Source organism: Oncorhynchus clarkii, chromosome 18 (assembly GCF_045791955.1).
Source record: "Oncorhynchus clarkii lewisi isolate Uvic-CL-2024 chromosome 18, UVic_Ocla_1.0, whole genome shotgun sequence".
Classification (NCBI taxonomy): Eukaryota; Metazoa; Chordata; class Actinopteri; order Salmoniformes; family Salmonidae; genus Oncorhynchus; species Oncorhynchus clarkii.
The window spans coordinates 55,189,231-55,201,442 of record NC_092164.1 but is presented as its reverse complement, the minus strand read 5'-3'; the positions used below and the strand labels follow the sequence as shown (position 1 = coordinate 55,201,442).

The 12,212-nt window shown below is 43.5% G+C and overlaps 1 protein-coding gene across 2 annotated transcripts; it reads right to left on the bottom strand.

The window, feature by feature from the left end:
* Nucleotides 1-209: 209 nt before the first annotated feature.
* LOC139373711 (NF-kappa-B inhibitor zeta-like) lies at nt 210-9,899 on the bottom strand. Of its 2 annotated transcripts, none has more exons than XM_071114595.1 (12): nt 9,661-9,899; nt 8,137-8,246; nt 7,997-8,021; nt 7,798-7,895; nt 6,536-6,879; nt 5,909-6,014; nt 5,442-5,588; nt 3,159-3,222; nt 2,796-2,968; nt 2,469-2,579; nt 1,460-1,627; nt 210-883 (listed from the first exon to the last, which is right to left on the bottom strand). In XM_071114595.1, exons 1-12 carry the CDS (start codon nt 9,863-9,865, stop codon nt 830-832), a joined length of 1,605 nt encoding a protein of 534 aa, XP_070970696.1. In that variant the 5' UTR covers nt 9,866-9,899; the 3' UTR covers nt 210-829. The 2 variants fall into 2 exon arrangements, with proteins under 2 accessions (XP_070970696.1, XP_070970697.1); XM_071114596.1 differs by having other exon boundaries at nt 8,143-8,246.
* Between the last annotated feature and the right edge of the window lie 2,313 nt (nt 9,900-12,212).

Here is a 12,212-nt window from a genome sequence, read left to right as displayed (position 1 = left end):
GCTGCCACTGTACCAGAACCTCCAAGAAATTCAAAAACCTGCGCTCCCGTCTCTTCAGGTTACTGGTATGTGGTCAAGCCCTAGCTACATTACACTGTTACTATGTGGTCAAGCCCTAGCTACATTACACTGTTACTATGTGGTCAAGCCCTAGCTACATTACTGTTACTATGTGGTCAAGCCCTAGCTACATTACACTGTTACTCAAGGTGTTTCACACCAGCATTACAGGTGAGTCAACCTGTGACTCAACCCAAAGTGGTTTAGTGGTGAAAACCCCTTCAGGCGTCATTCCTTAAAACGGCAGTCAGCAGTTGAAACAAAAACAAAGCGTATTCTCTGCCCGTTTCAGTAAAAAGCTGAGGGATGGGGCTAGAGAAATGTTAACACTCAAATTCATAGGCACGGCTAAGGAGTGACCATCCATGATATCAACATTATAGCTTGAACCATATTTTGAAGCTACTGTTTATAGTGTTTGTTTCCATGTACTTTGTTTACAAACATTGGAGTAAAACAAGCGTATATATTTTGGGTTCTGATGGGGTACGACAGTTGAACTAAGCTCATGATGAATGTATAAGTCATATTTGCCAAGAAACAATGGGTACATATTAATAATTTACAAGTCCAAAAATGGATGTAACAACTGCAGATTGCCCCTTTAAGGTAGACAATCACATGGTTACCTCAAAATACACTACACTGTAGCGAACAACATTCACTGTTTCATTGAAACAACGGACATCTGCCATACATACGATGGCAAATCATTTCTACATAGACTGGACTGTCTGACTGACAGTGTTTCTGGACAGGAGATTGCATCCTACTGGGCAACAGACCGGGCCTGGTAGCCTTTCCCCTTCAGGATACGCCGCACCTAAGAGAAACAACCAGAGGCACATTATTACAATACAGTCCCATCTTGTTGAAGTGTGTGTGTTTTGAATGTCTGCCAGTCTAACACGTGAACTTGTGTGTTCTTCCTGTTGTGTTTTTACTGCGTCTCTGTGTTTGCGTCTCAGACAGACCTTAATAGTAATTGATAAAAGGTTCTCAGTCGACTTGCCTGGTTAAATAATGATTACATGATGGTAAAACAACGACATGGGAATATTCACCTGAAAGATAGATACAAGAACACTTAAATGCTCCCACAGAGGGAGGATTCAACCGTGTGCTGGTATCTTATATTTTTTCCAGGCAATGGCATCAACGTAGAACCATGCTGTACTTTTTGTACCTGATTTATGGATGTGCTTACACTTAGAAAAGAAATACTATCTAGAACCTAAAAAAGGTTATTCGGCTATCCCCATACGAAAACCATTTGAAGAACCCTTTTTGGTTCCATGTTTGAACCTTTTTAGTTCCAGGTAGAACCTTTTTGGGTTCCGCGTAGAGCCATTTCTACAGAAGGGGGACACCCGAAGAACCATTTTGGGGCATTATTCACCTGGTCTCCGACGGGCCCTTCAGCCACCAGCTGGGCAGGCTGCTCATTCTCCAGGTTCTTGGAGCTGGGGTCGGCCCCTCTCCTCATCAGCAGTTTCACAGCATCTACCTGAGTCAGGCGACCATGCACAGAACTGGCAAAGTGCAGCGCTGTGTTTCCACTGAATGCCTGGTAGACAGAACTCATGTTAGAGGGTTTAGTTAACTTACCTCCTGATGACCAAAAAACAATGAACAATGGGAACACTGTTTGTCAGCTCAGAATTTGAGCCAGAACGCCGATTTGTTATCATGTACGTTTGTTTTCCAGAGAGAGGCGAGACCTCACCTTGACATTAGGTACTGTAGCAGTATCTCACCTTGACATTAGGTACTGTAGCAGTATCCCACCTTGACATTAGGTACTGGAGCAGTATCTCACCTTGACATTAGGTACTGGAGCAGTATCTCACCTTGACATTAGGTACTGTAGCAGTATCTCACCTTGACATTAGGTACTGTAGCAGTATCTCACCTTGACATTAGGTACTGTAGCAGTATCTCACCTTGACATTAGGTACTGTAGCAGTATCTCACCTTGACATTAGGTACTGTAGCAGTATCTCACCTTGACATTAGGTACTGTAGCAGTATCTCACCTTGACATTAGGTACTGTAGCAGTATCTCACCTTGACATTAGGTACTGTAGCAGTATCCCACCTTGACATTAGGTACTGTAGCAGTATCTCACCTTGACATTAGGTACTGTAGCAGTATCTCACCTTGACATTAGGTACTGTAGCAGTATCTCACCTTGACATTAGGTACTGTAGCAGTATCTCACCTTGACATTAGGTACTGTAGCAGTATCTCACCTTGACATTAGGTACTGTAGCAGTATCTCACCTTGACATTAGGTACTGTAGCAGTATCTCACCTTGACATTAGGTACTGTAGCAGTACCTCACCTTGACATTAGGTACTGTAGCAGTATCTCACCTTGACATTAGGTACTGTAGTAGTATCTCACCTTGACATTGACGATAGACAGAGAGTCTGGCTCGTCGAGGAAGATGCGTAAAAGCTCCACATTGGCCTCCTGAGAAGCCATGTGCAGGGAGGTGCGGCCACTTTTATGATCCTGTTGGAAAAAGACACAAGTACGGTCAGACTGTATGGAATGGGCTATGCTGCCAAAGACTGATACACAAAAAAATATAAATGAAAAGATTCTCAACCTCTAGCCTGGTTTCAGATCTGTTTATGATGCCTTGCCAACTCCAATGACCGTAGGAGTTGGCAAGGTTGGAGTTGACAAGGCATCAGACAGATTTGGGGCCAGGCTACTCAAACTCACCTTAGTTGCACAGGAGGCTCCCATGAGCAGCAGTGTGTTGACACACTGCCTCAGTAGCTTCCTTCTCTGCATCAACTCCACCTCCCCAGGGGACTGGGGGGACGCCGCCATACGACCCAACTCCTGGACAACCGCATTGTGAGACCGGACCGCTGTCTGAAGAGGAGTTAGGCCTGGAGAGAAAAGCAGGTTGAGGCATTGGGGAGGTAGTATTTATTTTGCCGTTATGACGGTTAAATAATGTTGACTGTCGTAGTTTGCGACTCAGCCTTGGGTTGAGACACAGGTTGCCTCACCTGTTTTATTTTATAAAGGATTATGAGCAATCCTGACAGGTCATAGTTCTGAGCAACTCTGACTCACCATCATAGTTGACTTCTTCCACACTAAGCCCCTGCCCTTTACCCTTCAGAGCTCTATGGATGGTCTACGGGAAGAGAGAGTGTGAAGGAAAATGTTAAACAGGGGGGGATAAAGGGCAGATGGGTATAACAGGAAGAACTTTTGATTTCAATTTAAAAACACACACACACACACTTGTGTTAAGGTACAACTGTGGAATTAGCTAGTCATGGTAAAACATGTCATCGCTAACGACAACAGTGTCAATGTTTAGTTCTAGAGATCTAAAAGAGATAGTATATGCCAGCCATTCATCAGCAGCGCCTGTTCTTCCTTAATGAATAGTATCCGACAACAAGAACTGTTGTGAGAGTCATCCAGGACCAGTTGAGTAACAGATTAATAGGCGTTAATGATTGGGAGGTTTAGCGTGCCATGTTCTGTTGACGGTTAATGTTTGATAGGCTGGGAGTGCATTTGCCGTGACCTTTCATCAGAAGCACATCTGTTGTTAAACCAGTTTTTCAAAGAAAGGGGGATTTTGTCCCAGTGTTGTTTTGAGGAAATGCTCTGTGATTGGCTGGCTGTTATATATGTTATGAGCTGATGAGGAAGTCACTGCCTGTGATCTAACCCAATACAGAACAACTGTTGCTATGGGACAAAAAAACATTCCAACATTCCAAGTCAGGAGGAACATCAAACACAGTGAGACAAAATTCCAATTGAAAGATAAAATCACTGAAAAGGGCACAGTTTATCACAGATAATCAAGATGGCAACGTTTCAGTGAAACCTATAAATCCATTCATTGAGTCATGAGCCAAATTTGCATAGATTCTTATCAAAATGGCATCAGCAAGTTGCTGATAGATCTCTTCTGATTGTGCATACAGCACCGGAGTTCTCTACACTTTTCTTGTTGCATTTGGGCAAGAGCGTGCAGGGGGGAAAATCACCCCGCCTTATTTCCATATACTGGAAGCCTAGAACAATCGACCATTGACAACCAACCTGTGGTTTTACTTCTTGAAACTAGCAGGGGTAAAATACTCTGAAAACCAAGGTTGCACAGTGCAGATGACATACTGCATCAGACTATGTTCAAGTCATCTGGTGAAGACATAAAAGGATCGTTGTTCAGGCGATCATAAACCTAGCTTTTCCATTCATACATTAACAAACACAAGGCTCCTGGTAAAAACGTTAACTTTGTTTGCTGTGATTGGCAACCAGTGTTATTAAAAGAGAGAACTCACATCCCTACGGCTCAGTGTTTTCCCTGACTTCTCTTCCAACCACTATTTCCTTCCTCTAGTGACAAGATGTTGATTAAAGTTGCCAAACCTTATGTATTATTATAATAATAATAATAATAATAAAAACAGAGATTGTGTTCAACAATCATCATGTTTTCAGACCTTTATTCAAACCTTTCATACCATAGTCTCTGTATGATGAGGTATGTTCACTTTAGTTGTGAAAACCCAACCCTAGGCAACACAGTGAGTAGGATGTGGTTTCAATGATGGACTCTTCTGACAAAGAGGAACTAAGTCACTGCCTACATTGATAAGGGAAAAATACATCTGGGGTTTTGCCACACAAATCCAGAGGCAGACATGCCAGAACAACGTGATTCAAAACCAAAGTTTGCAGGCACAACCTTTGCAGTTGTTTTAGTTCAGGTAGTTGATGCAAACTAGCCACTTGTGAAATGCACTCATTAAAAATAACCTCTGATCTCCATATTGCTAGCTACTATTTAGTATTTTATTCAAGCTGATAAAGTAGTGACGTAGGCAGTTCCTCTATACCAAAAGAGTCCATCACTGAAACCAGACCTTAGTCACTGTATTGCTTACACTGGTCTATGTGCATGACACTTCCCTGACTATCTTTTATTTCTATTTATTTCATTTAACTAGGAAAGTCAGTTAGAGAACAAATTCTTATTTTATAATGACGGCCTACCCCGGAAAAAAACTCCCCTAACCCGGATGACGCTGGACCAATTGTGCGCCGCTCTATAGGACTCCCGATCACGGCCGGTTGTGATACAGCCTGGGTTCAAACCAGGGTCTGTAGTGACACCTCTAGCACTGAGATGCAGTGCCTTAGACCGCTGCGCCACTGAGGAGCACTGGGTTATCTAACTGCTAAGGTTGACTGGCTGCAGTGATGCCTCAAACAGAAGTTGTGAAATACAAGTTATAAGGTCAGAACATGACGTGGTCAGATTAAATCCAGAGCCCCTATTCATATCACACTCTTAGTATGTGCCACAGTGGGAAAGTCAAAGACCTGGAGAGTGAGAGCGTGGCCCTTCTCTGCACACACATGCAGAGGGGAGCGGCCCCAGCAGTCAGTGGTGTTGATCTGAGCCCCCTGGGCCAACAGGTCCTGCACTATCAGATGTTGATTGGCTGCAACGCTCAATTGAAGGGCACTCTGGGTACAAAACAAAAGACAAAAGACAAAAAAGATAAAATGTTGAAAATCCTCCTTTTCAGATGATATCCCAGTTGTAATCATAACTGCGCCCTTGTGACCAATTCCAAATCAACCCATAGCCACTAGCTCCTAGGCACTTTGTGTGTTGTGTGTTGTGTGTTGGTGTGTGTGTGTTGGTGTGTGTGTGTGTGTGTGTGTGTGTGTGTGTGTGTGTGTGTGTGTGAGTGAGTGAGTGAGTGAGTGAGTGAGTGAGTGAGTGAGAAGTCTCTGGGGCTAAGGGTCCATTTAGAATTGGGCGTGAGAATGTAAATCCTTACCTGGCCATTGTGCTCCTTCATATCCAGCATGCCGACAGTAGCCATCTTGCTGGCCAGCACATAAGCTAGAGCCCTTCTGCCCTGTGCCACAGCTATGTGCAAGAATCTGGCAACACAGAGATAAAAAAAAATCTACACTAAGATAAAAGGGTTCCAAAGGGGTTCTTCGGCTCTCCCCATAGGATAACTCCCTTTGGTTCCATATAGAACCCTCTGTGGAAAGGGTTCTACATTGAACCCCAAATGGTTCTACTTGGAACCAAAAGTGTTCTATATGGAACCAAAAGGGGTTCATCAAAGGGTTATCCTATTGGGACAACCGAAGAACCCTTTTAGGTTCTAGATAGCAGCTTTTTTCTAAGAGTATAAATGTCTGGCAAGCATAGGTCACATGATGGATTAGAACAGTGTCACTAACATCCTTGTTCCTGGAGAGCTACGGGTTGTGGCAGGTTTGTGTTCAAACACTGTGCAAGGCTGGAACAAAACCCTGCACACCCGTACCTCCCCAGGACCAGAGTTGGAGGCCACTGGGTTAGAAAATTAACTGAGTCGAGTATGCATAGTTGCTTAGATCTACAAAAGGCAAATGTATACAAGGGGTTGATGAATACTACACAAACTGACGTGTCTCCATCATTATCCTGGCTTGTGAGCATCTCGAGGGTGAGCCCTGCCAACTTCTCCTCTTCCTGTCGTATCTGCCATTGAAAGAAGGACGTCGGCTCCCCTTCAGCAAACTGAGCCAATGGCCAAACACCCTTTTGGGTTAGCGGGGCTATGAAATGCTGGGGGACATAGGAGTTTCCCATTGCTTGTGGCATGTGGGTTTGAGGGTAGAGGGACTGATAGTCGATGTGGCTGAAGTAGTCAGGGAGGGTCTCTTGTGGGGAAGTCTCTGATTTCATGGACTCATATCCAAGTTCCATGAAGTCAATGTCCAGTGTGCTTCCCTCTGGAGGGCTCAGACTCTGGAACAGAAGTGGATGATAAATACTAAAAAGGGATAATCTGCAGATGATACATCCACTTTTGGACTTGTAAATGAACTGTTTGTACCCATTGATCATTTTTTTTAAATGTTTTATATTTAATTAGGCAAGTCAGATAAGAACAAATTCTTATTTACAATGACGGCCTACACCGGCCAAACTCGGACGACACTGGGCCAATAGTGCGCAGCCCTATGGGACTCCCGATTACGTCCGGATGTGATACAGCATGGTTAAACTATCATTTTGATATCATGGATGGTCAGTCCTTACATCCATAGCTCAGTCTATACATTTGAGAGTGGTTACATTTCTCCAGCGCAATCCCTCAGAGGTTTAGAACGAGATCGCTTTGTTATTGTTTCAACCAATGATTGGGATTGCTGCTTTAAGTACATTTCCTGTCATGAAAGGTAAACAATAAGGAAGAAAGATATTTGTAGTTGGGTTCCTTCCACTCCAAAACAACAGAGTTTATATGAGACACACATGCAAAACCTAATAATCTATATGCATGATAACATTGCCAAACTGTATTCCTAATTTTGAGTTCTGGAATCGCCCTCAGGGTGGAGGCGGTAACTCAGTCTCACTGGGATTTTCCCAGAAGGGAACTAAGCAAGTGAAGTGACATCAGACTACACAGAAAAGGAGAAATGGAATTGGGCTATTGAAGTGGTCGGTCATATCACACAATATAGTTTGTAGCTATAACAATGTGACCTGCATGAGAGTTTGTGGTTTTCACTAGTTCTTCATTAGCTAAACCAGAGGAATATCCCTGGATGTATTTAACCTGGGTCTATGAAACCAACCCTAGCCTGAACACCAAGAACCGTGGGAAAAGTTAAAGGAGACTCAATTAAAATAACATTATAACCCAAAGCATACAATTACCAGGATTGCCTTTGCAGTAGCAAGTCTTTTAGCAGGTGAATCGGTTATCAAGCTGAAGTCCGCAGTCCTCTTATGCCCTTGAAGAAGGGAGGTCAACTCTACACGATAACGAACAAAAAAAACATTTGCACATGATATTATAATGTACAGTATCTACAGTATTTCTGGATAATGTGTGTTGATAAAACGTTAATATTACCTGTGTATTCTCCCTCAGAGTGTTGCTGGACATGAAGAAAAACAGAGATCATGAAAATATGGACAGATGTAAGCTAAATATATGCAAGCTAAACATAATATTTACACAAACTAGCAGAACAATAACATAATTTAATTTACCTGTACATTTTGGTTGCTAAGGCGCTTCTGCATGATGAGTTCTTTCACTGTATTCTTCACCCGCACACCTTGGAAACGGCCAAAAGACCGCACCTCACTCATGGAACACTCTGCAACAGGTATCAATAGGACCGATGAGAGTCTTTGATCCCAAGACAAGTTTGAAATAAACACTAATTTTGATTAGTTTGCTATTGAGCCAAAAGTGGTTGTGTTGAATTAAAGGTACACTCAGCAATTCATAAAATGCTCATTTGCAAAAAGCCATTGATGTATGATATATCTATAGTGGTAGGATACAGTAATACAGTTCCTGGGAACTCTGTCGGCCAAGTTCAAGCACAGGAGCTCAAACACTCAATGTTATTCAATGGGGCGTGGAAGCTACAAAAAGAGGCGTGTCCATATAGTCGTTGAAGTTGCTTAATCTGCACTGATGATTAAATCTTATTATGTCTGGACAACTGTCTCAGAAGTCAGGCTTTATCAACATCAGAATCTCAGGTATTCTAAACAACTCAGAAACACAACCTTCATACTGCAGTGTATAAAGAAACATTCTAAAATGGGCAAGACGACCTGGAACGCGACCTCACACTTCCCCTATTTCCACAGCTAGCGGAGCTCATGCCAAATTCACACTGTTATCTACAACCTTCACCAAATGACAGTAACTGTTCACTTTCCTCTGCCATTCAAATAGCATAATGTATCTCTACCTTGCTCTTCCATTGTACAGTGCTATTATAGGTCTAAATATGATTTTGGGTCTAACCATGATCAGTGGTGTAAAGTGCTTAAGTAAAAATGCTTAAAACTACCACTTAAGTAGTTTTTGGGGGTATCTGTACTTTTTATATTTTTTGACAACTTTTACTTTACCACATTCCTAAAGAAAATGATGTACTTTTTACTCCATACATTTTCCCTGACAACAAAATGTAATCGTTACATTAGGAAAATTGTCTAATTCACACACTTCTCAAAAGAACATCCCTAGTCATCCCTACCGCCTCTGATCTAAATTATGTCTATGTGGGAGCGTGCCCCTGGCTACCCGTACATTTAAAAAACAAAAAAGTGGTGCCATCTGGTTTGCTTAATATAAGGAATTTGAAATGATTTATACTTAACTATATTTTAGCAATTGCATTTCCTTTTGAAACTTAAGTATATTTAAAACCATATACTTTAAAACTTTTACTCAAATAGGATTTTACTGGGTGACTGACTTTTCCTGAGTGAATTTTCTATGAAGGTATCTTTACTTTTACACAAGTATGACAATTGGGTAATTTTTCCACCACTGCCCATGATCAGTAATCCTCCGTGTCACTAACGCAATGTTCTTTTCGGTGTTCCAGAAGTAGGCTAATAAGGAAGTAACCATTAACTACAATAATTATTTTTTGATAATATGAAGTAGCCAGCCTATCATTATTAACACAATAGTCTGCTTAGAGGAAAAATAACAACAATTACAAATATGTATATTGATTTCTAAAAGTGAGGGTTTTATTTTACCGTTCGTGGCACTGTCTGCAGTTGGCGGAGTCGGGCTCCCAACCTTACCCCAGCCATCAAACTCGTTTGGCGCACAGAGAGAGTTGTTGATCTCCGTTGCAGGCGAGGTATCCTGGTAAAAAGACCCCAAATACACGGGGCTCGTTACAACAGTCCCTGGATGCACAAGATTCAGGCCGTTCTCGATAATTCTGTCGATGATCATGTTGCGCTCAGAGCTAGATCACTATGTATGCACTATCAAGAGTTCTAATGGAGTTTGTTCCCGTTTGGATCATGTGACTACTGTACCTTCAGAAGCGCACAAAAGCGAGTGCGCTTGCAGCCTACTTGAATTACGCATTGGGCGCGTTCCAGATCTGCCCGAGGACGTTCTACAAAAGTAGCCTATACCGGAACAGAGCAAAGAAAACAATCTTTATTGTCCATTTTCACAGAAGTGGGATCAAAGTCACCATCCCACCTCTGACACCAGTGTATCCAACAAGTGTATCACAAGCATGTAGGCTAGACCAAAGAAACCATTGAAAAAATGGTCAGTTCAACTTAAATACAATTGTATTGGTCACATGCACCGAATACAACAGGTGTAGACTTTACAGTGAAATGCTTACTTACGAGTCCATTCCCAACCGTGCAGATAAAAAGTAAGACACATTTTTGCTAAATAAAAAAGGAAAGAGTAAAACAATATTGAGGCGTCTATGTGTGTGTGTGTGTGGCGTCAAAATGCATGTGTGTGTGTGTGTGTGTGTGTGTGTGTGTGTGTGTGTGTGTGTGTGTGTGTGTGTGTGTGTGTGTGTGTGTGTGTGTGTGTGTGTGTGTGTGTGTGAGTGAGTTGGAGTGTCAGTCTAGTATGTGAACATGTGGGTAGAGTATAGTGAGTGTGCGTAGAGCCAGTGCAAGGGAGTCAGTGCAAAACAATTAAGATAAATAAATAAATAACGAAGGGGTCAATGTAAATAGTCTGGGAAGCCATTTGATGAACTGTTCAGCAGTCGTATGGCTTGGGGGTAGAAGCTGTTCAGGAGCCTTTTGGTCAGACTTGGCGCTCCGCTACCGCTTGCCGTGTGGTAGTAGAGAGAACAGTCTATACCTTAGGTGGTTGGAGTCTTTGACTATTACTAGGGCCTTCCTCTGACACCGCCTGGTATAGAGGTCCAGGATGGCAGGGAGTTCGGCCCCAGTGAGGTACTGGGCCTTATGCACTTCCCTCTGTAGTGCCTTGCAGTCGGATGCCAAGCAGTTGCTATAACAAGAGGGGATGCAGCCAGTCAAGATGCCCTCAGATCCTCTTTAAGGATCTGAGGGCCCATGCCAAATCTTTTCGGCCTCCTGAGGGGGAAGAGGCATTGTTGTGGCCTCTTCACAACTGTGTTGGTGTGTTTGGACCATGATAGGTCCTTAGTGATGTGGACACCGAGGAACTTGAAGCTCTCGACCCGCTCCACTACAGCCCCGTCGATGTGAATGGGGCGTGTTCGGCCCTTAATTTAATGTAGTCCACGATAAGCTCCTTTGTCTTGCCCACATTGCCAGGTCTTTGACCACCTCCCTATAGGCTGTCTCACCGTCGTCGGTGATTAGACCTACCACCGTTGCGTCGTCGGCAATCTTAATGATGGTGTTGGAGTTATGCACGGCCACACAGTCATGGATGAACAGGGAGTACAGGAGGTGACTGAGCACGCACCCCAGACCCTCGTGTTGAGAGTCAGTGGATGTATTGGATGTATTGTTGCCTACCCTCACATCCTGGGGGCGACCCGTCCGGAAGACCAGCATCCAGTTGCAGAGGCAGGTGTTCAGTCCCAGGGTCCTTAGTTTAGTGGTGAGCTTGGAGGGAAATATGGTGTTGAACGCTGAGCTGTTGTCAATAAACAGCATTCTCACGTAGGTGTTCCTTTTGTCCAAGTGGGAAAGGGCAGTGTGGAGTGCAATAGAGATTGCGTTATCTGTGGATCTGTTGGGGCGGTATGTGAATTGGAGTGAGTCCAGGGTTTCCTGGATGGTGGTATGAATATGAGCCATGACCAGCCTTTCAAAGCATTTCAGGGCTACGGATGTGAGTGCTACGGGCCTGGTGTTCTTAGGCACAGGGACTATGGTGGTTTGCTTGAAACGTGTACGTAAAACCCTCACAAACTTTTACAGATGCACAATTGAGAGCATCCTGTCGGGCTGTATCGCCGCCTGGTACGGCAACTGCACCGCCCGCAACCGCAGGGCTCTCCAGAGGGTGGTGCAGTCTGTCCAACGCATCACCGGGGGGAAGCTACCTGCTCTCCAGGACACCTACAGCACCCGATGTCATAGGAAGGCCAAAAAGATAATCAAGGACAACAACCAACCGAGCCCCTGCCTGTTCACACTGCTATCATCCAGAAGGCGAGGTCAGTACAGGTGCATCAAAGCTGAGAACGAGAGACTGAAAAACAGCTTCTATCTCAAGGCAATCAGACTGTTAAACAGCAATCACTAGCACATTAGAGGCTGCTGCCCTATATACATAGACTTGAAATCACTGGCCACTTTAATAATGGAACACTTGT